Raw genomic sequence first — 12,679 nt, 5'->3', positions numbered from 1 at the left:
GCTTCAAGGTTCTCCACCTTAGGTCCGTCTCAACCATCAATATATTTTTGACATTAGTGGCATGTTCAGACTTTGCCCACACTAACAAGAATTGTCCCAGGTAATTCACTAAGTAAAATGTGACTTTGCATTAACTGTCCATATCCACTTTAAGGATGATTTACATTGCAGTCACCAGTCTGTGACCAGTTGCAAAAGTCTGTTTACGTTGTTTGGATGGAACGTTAACTCACCTGATTAGGCCAGCAATCAAAGCACCTAGTATGCACATTCAACAAATCGAAATGCAAATACTACGAACAAGGAATGGAGGAACCCTGTTCTCTCTAAATATTTAATAGCTCAGGAGTCCAAATAGAACCCAAAACATACGAACAGACTTGACTGAAGTGAAAGAATATCTCAATGGAATCTCTCTTGCCACTATAAACTCAGGTTGTGTCTGAGCAATTCAACATCTTTACTGCAAGCTTAAAAATTCTTGCATTTATACAACACATTCCACAAGCTCTAGATCACCCATAGGGTTAAAACCAATAAAGTACTTTTGATGTGTAGTCTCCGTTGTAGTGCAAGAAATATTAAAGAAAGTCTAACCACGGGCCAGATAATGTGCTTTTGTGCTGTTGGTAGAGAGATAAATATTGGCCAGGATACGAGGGATAATGTTCATGGGCTCTACTTCAAAATAATATCAAGGGATCTTTAGTGTCCACCTGAGGGAGCAGAGAGCGCCTTGGTTTAACATCTCAGCCAAAAGATGGCGAACTACGTAGGATTTTGTGCTTGAATTTCTGTAACGAAACTTAAACCCATAACGTTCTGACTTAGACGCTACAACTGAGCCACATTGTCAATGGAAAGCAGAACATTCTTCACATCAATCCTACATATTTGTAATTTAAATGCACCCTTTAAAGATTCTACTTCGGTCTCCCAATGCGTTGTGTTCCAACTGTTGCCAAATTTGTCAAAATTTAAACAAAGCAATTTAGCAACAGGAACCTGCTTACTTACTGAATTGTTTCATTAATATAAAATCAGCAGCAAACCACTACTGTATAACTCAAGCAAATTATCACCTAGATCCAGAGATAATCAGAAATCTAGCTTTCACAATAGAAGTGTAGGAGTGCTTAACTATCAGTCATAAAGGTACCCCACAAAAGCCACGTCAATAAAGATACTGAAATTCATCTTCTTCACTCATCAGGCACAATGATTTCTCCAGATAAGTTCACCAAATCACCTCATGAGCACTCAAGAAACTGTATCTTCCTTCATCCATAGCAACATGGATATAGCTACTGTGAAAGGACATCTTGGTGCAAAACAAGATTCATAAAATTGAACCACTACATTGCATTTCAATTAGCTCCTTTTCTTGAAATTTTGCAAGTCAGTAGGCACGACAAGTCGGCTGAACACAGGCAAGATCATCAGCATACACATCAGCAGATGAATAATGATTGATGTTTACCGCACAGATAAAAGAAAGGAAAGGGAAGCAAGAGATATATAGCCCATCACTGTAAATACATAAAGACACAAAATAAAAGCAAAATGCCTGTTTTTATTTTAAGGTAAGAAGTTTAACAACACCAGGTTGAAGTCCAACAGGTTTATTTGGTAGCAAAAGCCACACAAGCTTTCGGACCTGCAAGCCCCTTCTTCAGGTGAGTGGGAATTCTGTTCACAAACAGAGCATATAAAGACACAGACTCAATTTACATGAATAATGGTTGGAATGCGAATACTTACAACTAATCAAGTCTTTAAGAAACAAAACAATGTGAGTGGAGAGAGCATCAAGACAGGCTAAAAAGATATGTATTGTCTCCAGACAAGACAGCCAGTGAAACTCTGTGGGGGTTACAGATAGTGTGACATGAACCCAATATCCCGGTTGAGGCCTTCCTCGTGGGTGCGGAACTTGGCTATCAGTTTCTGCTCAGCGACTCTGCGCCGTCGTGTGTCGCGAAGGCCGCCTTGGAGAACGCTTACCCGAATATCAGAGGCCGAATGCCCGTGACCGCTGAAGTGCTCCCCAACAGGAAGAGAACAGTCTTGCCTGGTGATTGTCGAGCGGTGTTCATTCATCCGTTGTTGCAGCATCTGCATAGTTTCCCCAATGTACCATGCCTCGGGACATCCTTTCTTGCAGCGTATCAGGTAGACAACGTTGGCCGAGTTGCAAGAGTATGTACCGTGTACCTGGTGGATGGTGTTCTCACGTGAGATGATGGCATCTGTGTCGATGATCCGGCACGTCTTGCAGAGGTTGCTGTGGCAGGGTTGTGTGGTGTCATGGTCACTGTTCTCCTGAAGGCTGGGTAGTTTGCTGCGGACAATGGTCTATTTGAGGTTGTGCGGTTGTTTGAAGGCAAGAAGTAGGGGTGTGGGGATGGCCTTGGCGAGATGTTCGTCTTCATCAATGACATGTTGAAGGCTCCGGAGGAGATGCCATAGCTTCTCCGCTCCGGGGAAGTACTGGACAACGAAGGGTACTCTGTCCACTGTGTCCCGTGTTTGTCTTCTGAGGAGGTCGGTGTGGTTTTTCGCTGTGGCGCGTTGGAACTGTTGATCAATGAGTCGAGCGCCATATCCTGTTCTTATGAGGGCATCTTTCAGCGTCTGGAGGTGTCTGTTGCAATCCTCCTCATCCGAGCAGATCCTGTGTATACGGAGGGCTTGTCCGTAGGGGATGGCTTCTTTAACGTGTTTAGGGTGGAAGCTGGAGAAGTGGAGCATCGTGAGGTTATCCGTGGGCTTGCGGTACAGTGAGGTGCTGAGGTGACCGTCCTTAATGGAGATGCGTGTGTCCAAGAATGCAACCGATTCCGGAGAGTAGTCTATGGTGAGTCTGATGGTGGGATGGAACTTGTTGATGTCATCATAGAGTTGTTTCAGTGATTGTTCACCATGAGTCCAAAGGAAGAAAATGTCATCGATGTATCTAGTGTATAGCATCGGTTGATGCTATAAGGTACAGGTACAGAAGGGAGAAAAAGAAATTTTGCAACCGACAGAAACTTCACTTTGATGATAAAATTATCCATGTGAATGAGGCACAGTTCTACATAAAGGAAATGAGAACAAAATGGTGAAAAGATATGTGAAATGCTATCCCCAAGGCCTCAGTCCCTATTATGTAAAATGTTTTATACAAGAACCTCAATGTTTTGCCTCTACTATACTGTATGGTACATTCTTCAAAATAATTCTCTGAGTTCTTCCTAATAGATGATGCTGAGAAGTGTGAAGTGATATATTTTGGTAGGAAGAATGAAGTGAAGCAATGTAAAACAAAGGATACAATTCTAAAGGGGGAGCAGGAACAGAAAGACGTGGGGTATTTGTGCACAAATCTCAGAATCTTTATGTGCAGAAGGAGGCCATTCGACCCATTGAGTCTGCACTGACAGAGCATCCCACCCAGGCCCACCTCTCTGCCCTACCCGTTACCCCACACATTTATCCCACTAATCCCCCTAACCTTCATACCTTTGAACACTAAGGGGCAAATTTAGCATGGCCAATCTAACTTGCACGTCTTTGGACTGTGGAAGGAAACCAGAGCACCTGAAGGAAACCCATGCAGACATGGGGAGAATGTGCAAACTCCACATAGACAATCATCCAAGGCTGGAATTGAACCCAGGTCCCTGACACTGTGAGGCAGCAGTGCAAACCACAGTGCCACCATCCTGTCACATTGAAGAATGCAAGGCAGGTTGAGAAAGTGATTAAACAGGCATTCAGGATCCTGGATTATATAAATAGAAGCATAGTGCACAAAATCAAGGCAGTTATGATGAACCTTTGTAAAACACCGGTTTGGATTCAACAGGAGTATGGTGCCCAGTTTTAGGCACCATGCATAGGAAGATGTGAAGGAAAAAAATTGAGATTCATTCTAGAGATGAGGCAGTTCAGTTATGTGGATAGATTGGAGGAGCTAGGGTTGTTCTCGAAGAAAAAAAACCGTTGAGGGGAGATTTAATGGAGGGTTTCAGAATCAGAAACTGTTCCCACTGGCAGAAGAGTTGAGAATCAGAAGACACAAACTTAATGTGATTCTCAAAAGAAGCAAGGACGAAATGAAGAAACCTTATTTTTATGTACCCCAGGATCTGGAATATACGACCTGAGAGTGTGGTGGAGCCAGGTTCAATCACGGAAAAGAGAATGGGATAAGCACATGAAAAAGAATTGCAAGGCCATGGAAGAATGACAAGAAAGGGAGTAGATGATTTGCTCTTGCAAAAAAACCAGCATGGACACCACAAGCCAAATTGTCTCCTTCTGAGCTGTAACCCTTTAATAATTTCATGATCTGTTTTAAATATATTTCAAGCAAGACACAAATACAAAAGAGTAAGAGGAAAAAATTGATTGAAAGAAAATGATTGTCACAAGATAACTATTTGAACAGTTTGAGTTTGAAAAAGTGAAATAGATGGCTAGATGCTGTTCCAAATCAGTGGACAAGTAACAATGTGTGAAATGTCATTTATGAAAGATTACTGAAATGAAATTCCATTTATAACTGGGAAGAAATTAACCATTACCTCTTAGCAGTACGAGGAATGTTTTAGAATTAAGTTGCTTACACTACTTAGTTTATAAACTAACATATAAATAAATATAAACAATAGACATTTACTGGTGACTTGAATTTCTGGAAAGATTAGATTACATTTATTAAGTCACAAGTGATTTACAACAATCTAAACTCCAAAATAAAGCAGCAGTTGAAAAGTTATTCCCACACATCCAGTTTCTGTAACATTAAGGACTTCATTTTAAAATTTTCCTTACCAGTATAGACACGACAGAGAAAGCAGAGCGAACACAGGATGATACCCACAATAAAGGGATTTTAAAGTAGAAAAAATGACTATAGATGAAGTTGGCTTTTACAGTGGATTTAATCGAAAAGAAATAAGGAAAATGAAATATTTATACTGCATCTTCTAGCATGTCCCAAAATGCTTTATAGCGAATGAAGTACTTTTCAAATGCAGTGACCCTTGTAATATATGAAATCTGCACACAGCATTGAGATAATGAGCAGACAATGGCCCAGATTTTACTGCGAGTGATACTGTTCATTAGACTTTGTACTTGCCTAGAGTGCTTCTCTGATGCTTTGCACAACAATTTACGATCCACCAAATATCTACATGGCACAGCGCCCTCAGGCGACTGAAGCATTTGGGAACAGGACAAGTAACTGTATATCTCCTGAACCAGACTGAAGAATGTTTAATGAGCAGTGCAGAGTGTGAATCAGGGGATGCAAGCTAGAATAGTGAACTTAGTAGCAAATCTGATGATATGAGACTCCACATTTACAAAATGTTAATTTTCAAAACAAGAAATGTCTTAATTAAGACTTACTGGACTGTTCAATTGGAATGGATAAGCCCCAAGGTTTTTGGGAAATTTATCCTATATATGAGATAAATACAGGAATATCACACCAGCCAATACTTTAGAATGGCGAGTAAAATGGTGAATGCCATTTTTGGAAAGCTTTTTTAAAAACGGATTCATGGGACATGGGCCAGCATTTATTGCCCATCCCTAGTTGCCCTTGTGAAGGTGGTGGTGAGCTGCCTTCTTGATTTGCTGCAGTCCTGTGCTGTGGGTTGGCCCACAATGCTGTTATGGAGGGAATTCCAGGATTTTGACCCAGTGACTGAGAAGGAATGGTGATATATTTCCAAGTCAGGATGGTGAGTGGCTTGGAGGGGAAAGTGCAGGTAGTGGTGTTTCCATGTATCTGCTGCCCTTGCCCTTTTAGATAGGAAGTGATCATGGGTTTGAAAGGTGCTGTCTAAAGATCTTTGGTGAATTGCTGTAGTGCATCTTGCTGCTACTGAGTGTTGATGGAGGGGGGAGTGGATGGTTGTAGATATGGTGCCAAGAGGGATGCTTTTTCCTGGATGGTGTCAAGCATCTTGTGTTGTTGGAGCTGCACCCATCCAGGCAAGTGGGGGAGTATTCCATCATATTCCTGACTTGTGTCTTGTAGATGGCGGATAAGCTTTGGGGGAGTTAGGAGGCGAGTTACTCGCCACAGTAGTCCCAGCCTCTGATCTGCTCTTGTGGCCAGTGTGTTTATGTGGTGAGTCCAGTTGAGTTTCTGGTCAATGGTAACCTCAAGGATGTTGTGGGGGATTCAGCGATGGTTAACACCACTGAATGTCAAGGGCCCGTGGTTAGAGTCTCCCTTATTGGTGATGATCATTGCCTGGCATTTGTGTGGTGCAAATGTTACTTGCCACTTGTCAGCCCAAGCCTGGACATTGTCCAGATCTTGTTGCATTTGAACATGGACTGCTTCAGTATCTGAGTCGTCACGAACGGTGCTGAACATTGCACAATCATTGGCAAACATCCCCACTTCTGACTTTGTGATGGCGGGAAGGTCATTGATGAAGCAGCTGAAGATGGTTGGGCCTAGGACACAACCCTGAGGGATTCCTGCAGAGATGTCCTGGAGCCAAGATGACTGACCCTCCACAACCACAGCCATCTTCCCACGTACCAGGTGTGACTCCAACCAATGGAGAGTTTGCCTCGATACCCACCGATTCCAGTATTGCTAGGGCTCCTTGATGACACACTCGGTCAAATGTTGTTGCCTTGATGTCAAGGGCTGTCACTCCCACCTCACCTCTGTAATTCAGCTCTTTCATCCATGTTTGAACCTGAGGTCAGGAGCTGAGTGACCCTGGCAAAACCTAAACTGGGCGTCACTGAACAGGTTATTGCTGAACAAGTGCTGAATGATAGCACTATTGATGACCCCTTCCATCATTTTACTGATGATCAAGAGTAGGCTGATTGGGCAGTAATTGGCTGGGTTGGATTTGTCCTGCTTTTTGTGTACAGGACATACCTGGGCAATTTTCTACATTGTTGAGTAGATGCCAATGTTGTAACTGTATTGAAAGAGCTTGGCTAGGTGAGCAGCAAGTTCTGGAGCACAAGTCTTTAGTACTATTGCCAGAATGTTATCAGGGTCCATTGCCTTTACAGTATCCAGTGTCTTCAGCCGTTTCTTGATATCACATGGAGTGAATCGAATTGGCTGGAGACTGGAATCTGAGATGCCGGGGACCACTGGAGGAGGCCGAGATGGATCATCCACTCGGCATTTCTGGTTGAAGATTGCTGCAAATGCTTCAGCTTTATCTTTTGCACTGATGTGCTGGGCCCCTCCATCATTGAGGATGGGGATGTTTATGGAGCCTCCTCCTCCAGCGATTTGTTTAATTGTCCACCACCTTTCTCGACTGGATGTGGCAGGACTGCAGGAACTTAGATCTGATAAGTTGGTTATAGGATCGCTTAGTCATGTCTGTCACTTGCTGTTTATTCTGTTTGGCACGCAAGTAGTCCTGTTTGCTAGCTTCACCAGGTTGACACCGCATTTTTAGATATGCCTGGTGCTGATCCTGGCATGCCCTCCTGCACTCTGAACCAGGGTTGATCCCCTGGCTTGATGGTAATGGTCAAGTGAGGAATATGCCAGGCAATGAGGTTTCAGATTGTGTTGGAGTATAGTTCTGCTGCTGTTGATGGCCCACAGCGCCTCATGGATACCCAGTCTTGAGTTGCTAGATCTGTCCAAAGTCTGTCCCATTTAGCACAGTGATAGTACCATACAACACGATGGAGGTTATTCTCAATGTGAAGATAGGACTTCGTCTCCACAAGGACTGTGCGGTGGTCACTCTTACTGATACTGTCATGGACAGATGCATCTGCAGACTGGTAAGGATGGGGTCAAGTACGTTTTTCCTTCACCACCTGTTGCAGACCCAGTCTAGCAGTTATATCCTTTAGCAACCGACCAGCTCGATCAGTAGTGCTGCTGCCGAGCCACTCTTTGTGGTGGACATTGAAATCCCCCACCCAGAGTACATTTTGCGCCCTTGCCACCCTCAGTGCTTCCTCCAAGTGTTGTTCAACATAGAGAGTAGATTCATCAGTGGAAGGAAGACGGTACGTGGTAACCAGTCAGAGGTTTCCCTGCCCATGTTTAACCTGAAGCCATGAGACTTCATGGGGTCCAGAATCGATGTTAAGAACTCCCAGGGCAACTCCCTCCCGACTGGCCGGATGGGGTACCCGGATGAGCACTCAGATCCTGTGCGGATCAGCTGGCGGGAGTATTCGCAGACATCTTCAACTTCTCGTTATAACAATCTGAGGTCCCTATCTGCTTCAAGAAGACTACCATCATCCCGGTACCTAAGAAAAACCAAGCAGCGTGCCTTAATGACCATCGGCCGGTGGCTCTGACATTCATCATTATGAAGTGCTTCGAAAGGCTAGTCATGGCACGAATCTTCCCAGACTACCTGGATTCACTACAGTATGCTTATCGCCGCAACAGGTCCACAGCAAATGCCATCTCCTTGGCTCTGCACTCAACCCTGGAACACCTAGATAGCAAGGACTCCTATTTATTGACTACAGCTCAGCCTTCAACACCATTATTCCCACGAAACTCATTTCCAAACTCTGTGGCCTGGGCCTTAGCACCTCCCTCTGCGACTGGATCCTGAACTTCCTAACTCACAGACCAAAATTAGTAAGGATAGGCAACAACACCTCCTCCACGATCATCCTGAACAGCAATGCCCCACAAGGCTGTGTTCTCAGCCCCCTACTATACTTCTTATACTCCTATGACTGTGTGGCCAAATTCCCCTCCAATTCGATTTTCAAGTTTGCTGATGACACCACCATAGTGGATCGGATCTCAAACAATGACGAGACAGAGTACAGGAATGAGATAGAGAATCTGGTGAACTGGTGCGGCGACAACAATCTCTCCCCCAGTGTCAACAAAATGAAGGAGATTGCCATCGACTTCAGGAAGCGTAAAGGAGAACATGCCACTGTCTACATCAACAGGGACAAAGTAGAAAGGGTCAAGAGCTTCAAGTTTTTAGGTGTCCAGATCACCAACAACCTCTCCTGGTCCCCCCATGCCGACACTATAGTTAAGAAAGCCCACCAACACTTCTACTTTCTCAGAAGACTAAGAAAATTTAGCATGTCAACTACGACTCTCACCAACTTTTACAGATGCACCATAGAAAGCATTCTTTCTGGTTATATCACAGCTTGGTATGGCTCCTGCTCTGCCCAAGACCGCATAGAACTACAAAAGGTTGTGAATATAGCCCAATCCATCACGCAAACCAGCCTCCCATCCACTGACTCTGTCTACACTTCCCGCTGCTTCGGCAAAACAGCCAGCATAATTAAGGACCCCGCATACCCCAGACATTCTTTCTTCCACCTTCTTCAGTCGGGAAAAAGATACAAAAGTCTGAGGTCACGTACCAATCAACTCAAGAACAGCTTCTTCCCTGCTACTGTCAGACTTTTGAATGGACTTACCTTGCATTAAGTTGATCTTTCTCTATACCCTAGCTATGACTGTACACCACATTCTGCACTCGCGCGTTTCCTTCTCTATGAATGGTATGCTTTGTCTGTACAGTGCACAAGAAACAATACTTTTCACTGTATGTTAATACATGTGACAATAATAAATCAAATCAAAAGATTGTAGACCACTGTACTGCAGTCACCTCTTTTGGGTCTGTCCTGTTGGTGGGACAGGACATATCCAGGGGTGGTAATTGTGGTATCTGGGGTGTTATCTGTAAGGTATGATTACGTGAGAATGACTATGTCAAGCTGTTGCTTGACTAGCTGTGAGACAGCTCTCCCAATTTTGGCACTAGTCCCCAGATGTTAATAAGGAGGACTTTACAGGGTCGACAAGGCTGTTTGTTTTGCTGTTGTCTTTTCCGGTGCCTAACTCAAAGAGGAAAAGCTCAAACTTTGGACAGCAACTTCCTGAATGCCACATGTAGTTGCATGTAATGGCTGAAAGTAGGCTGATACTCACATAAGGTGAGCACTGGCAACCCAATTATTATTCTCATAGCAAAATCTGATCTATTCTGTTTTAGTAATATGGCTTGATGGATAAATATTCCCCAGGACACAAAAGACAAATTAACTGTTTTCCTTTCTGTCCGCACCATGGAATCATTGCCCTCCATCTCAGAAGGCAGACAGGGCCTTAGGTTCAGGTCTCATCTCAAAAAACACCAGCTCAGACAATGCAACACTCCCTCAGTGGTGCAGAGGTATCAACTTAGATTATAAAGAAAGACTTACATTTATATAGCACCTTCCACACCCCAGGACATCCAAAAGCTCTTTACGCAAACAGAGTACTTCTGACGTATAATCACGGTTATAACATGGGAAACAAGGCAGCCAATGTGCAAACATGGCAACCAATTGGCAAATACATTCCCACAAACAGCAAAGAAAAATCACATTTTTCTGATGTTGATTGAGGAATAAATATTGGTGTACCACTTCAACAAAAAAGTGCCACAGAAATGTTTTATCCCCACTCAAGAAGGCAAACATCGAATCACCAAAGCTCTACAGTGCAGAAGAGGCCATACAGCCCATCAGATCTCTGACAGAGTATTTTACACAGGCCCTATCCCCGTAACTCCATACATTTACCATGGTTAATCTCATCTAATTTACACATATTGGGACACTAAGGGACAATTTAGCACATCCAATCCACCTAACCTGAGTCACAGAGGTTTACAGCATGGAAACAGGCCCTTCAGCCTAACTTGTCTATGCTGCCCCTTTTTTTAACCCCTAAGCTAGTCCCAATTGTCCGCGTTTGGCCCAAATCCCTCTATACCCATCTTACCCATATTACTGTCTAAACGCTTTATAGAACTTGCACATCTTTGGAGTGTGGGAGAAAACTGGTGCACCTGGAGGAAACCCACACAGATATGGGGAGAATGTGCAAACTCCACACAGACAGTCACCCAAGGCTGGAATTGAACCCGGGTCCCTGAAGCTGTGAGGCAGCAGTGCTAACCACTGTGCCACCGTGACGCCCAAACAGGGTTTCAGTTTAACATCTCATTCAAAAGATTGGCACCACCGCCAATGCCATACCCCCTGAGTACTGCACTGAAGGGCAGCACAGTGGCAAGCACCGGGTTCGATTCCCAGCTTGGGTGACCGTCTGTGCGGAGGCTGCACGTTCTCCCCATGTCTGCGTGTCACCTGTCTCCAGGTGCTCCAGTTTCCTCCCAGTCTGAAAGATGTGGTTAGGTGCATTGGCCATGCTAAATTCTCTCTCCGTGTCCCCAAACGGGCACTGGAGTGTGGCGACTAGGGGATTTCCACAAGGACTTCATCACAGAGTTAATGTAAGCCTACTTGTGACATTAATAAATAAACTTAAACTTGATTTTTGTGAAGTTTCTGGGTGTGGCTGTGAATCCACAACTGAGAGGTGACAGTGTATCTATCCATTGAGCCACTGCTGCCATACAGAGATGTAGAGATGCCGGCGTTGGACTGGGGTAAACACAGTAAGAAGTCTAACAACACCACGTTAAAGTCCAACAGGTTTATTTGGCAGCAAAAGCCACTGGATTTGGCGACTTTTGCTACCAAATAAACCTGTTGGACTTTAACCTGGTGTTGCTAGACTTCTTACTGGCCATACAGAGAGCCAAGGTGGGCACTGACGGGTTAGAATAGCCACCGGGTTAGAACAGCCACCATTGCTGACACAGAGACATCTGAAGCAGCCCCACCTGGTCCACTGGAGCTCATGCCAATCTCAGGCGTGGAGATCTCGTCCCTCTTAACTTCCTCCTCGAAGTCACAGGCGTCCTGTTTGTGTTCCTCGTGGGCGCCATCCTCCCTCCCTCGTTTGTTTTTGCCTTTGATGAAAGTTATGATGAACCTGCCCCCCGACATGCCCGAGCCGCCGCTCCTCAAACACGAAGGGAGCTCACGGTAAACTTTTCAACTCCTTCACCTTCCTCCCTCATCGTCTCGACGACGGCGGCGGTTTTTCTATTCCATTCCATCCCCTCACTCGCTCAGTCAGGCCCTCCCCGTCGCCCTTGGTAACGACATCAGGGACCGGAGACGCCACTCGGCTCCTCTACCTGGAGCGCCCGCCATGTACCTGCGGATCCCCGGCTGCGCGCATGCGCGGCCTGCCGCGGCTCTCCCTGGGGGTTGTAGTCCCGCCCTCTCGCCCGTCCCCGCGGCAGCGGCGGCCGCCGGACTACAACTCCCAGGAGGCTGTGCACCCCACGCCTGCATCCAGAACCCAGTGGCTGCGCCGCTTCAAGGAGGGAAATTCAAAGTATGAACCGACACGTGGTGGCCACAACTCCAGTGTCACTAACTCCTGCTGCTCGTTCATCGCCTGTGTGGGGTGAGTCACTCCTCATATCACCGTCACAATAGGACAAATTCATTGTATACAATATTAGTTTAAAGTTATAACTTGAAGTTTATGTATTAGTGTCACAAGTGGCCTGACATTAACGCTGCAATGAAGTTGCTGTGAAAATCTCCTAGTCGCCACTCTCCGTTGCCTGTTCGGGGACACTGAGGGAGAATTTAGCATGGCCAATGCACCCAACCAGCACATCTTTCGGACTTGTGGGAGAAAACCAGAGCACCCGGAGGAAACCCACACAGACACTGGGAGAACATGCAGTACCAAAATGTTTATTTACACATCCCCCTAACACTGTTCCACATTCAAAACAAAGCCACCCCA

The 12,679-nt window shown here is 45.1% G+C and overlaps 1 protein-coding gene across 1 annotated transcript in view; it reads right to left on the bottom strand.

Annotated features, from left to right (window-relative positions):
* The window catches only part of slc12a4 (solute carrier family 12 member 4), a 176,783-nt gene extending 164,698 nt beyond the window's left edge, over positions 1–12,085 (bottom strand). The window contains exon 1 of the mRNA XM_078210918.1: positions 11,694–12,085. Coding sequence (XP_078067044.1) covers positions 11,694–11,859 — 166 coding nt within the window. The 5' untranslated portion in view covers positions 11,860–12,085. The remainder of the gene's footprint in view (positions 1–11,693) is intronic.
* Positions 12,086–12,679: the final 594 nt, after the last annotated feature.

The sequence above is a fragment of the Mustelus asterias genome, chromosome 4, assembly GCF_964213995.1.
Source record: "Mustelus asterias chromosome 4, sMusAst1.hap1.1, whole genome shotgun sequence".
In the NCBI taxonomy this organism is placed as follows: domain Eukaryota; kingdom Metazoa; phylum Chordata; class Chondrichthyes; order Carcharhiniformes; family Triakidae; genus Mustelus; species Mustelus asterias.
Note: the sequence above shows the minus strand (reverse complement) of the source record. Positions and strands in the feature narration are given on the sequence as shown.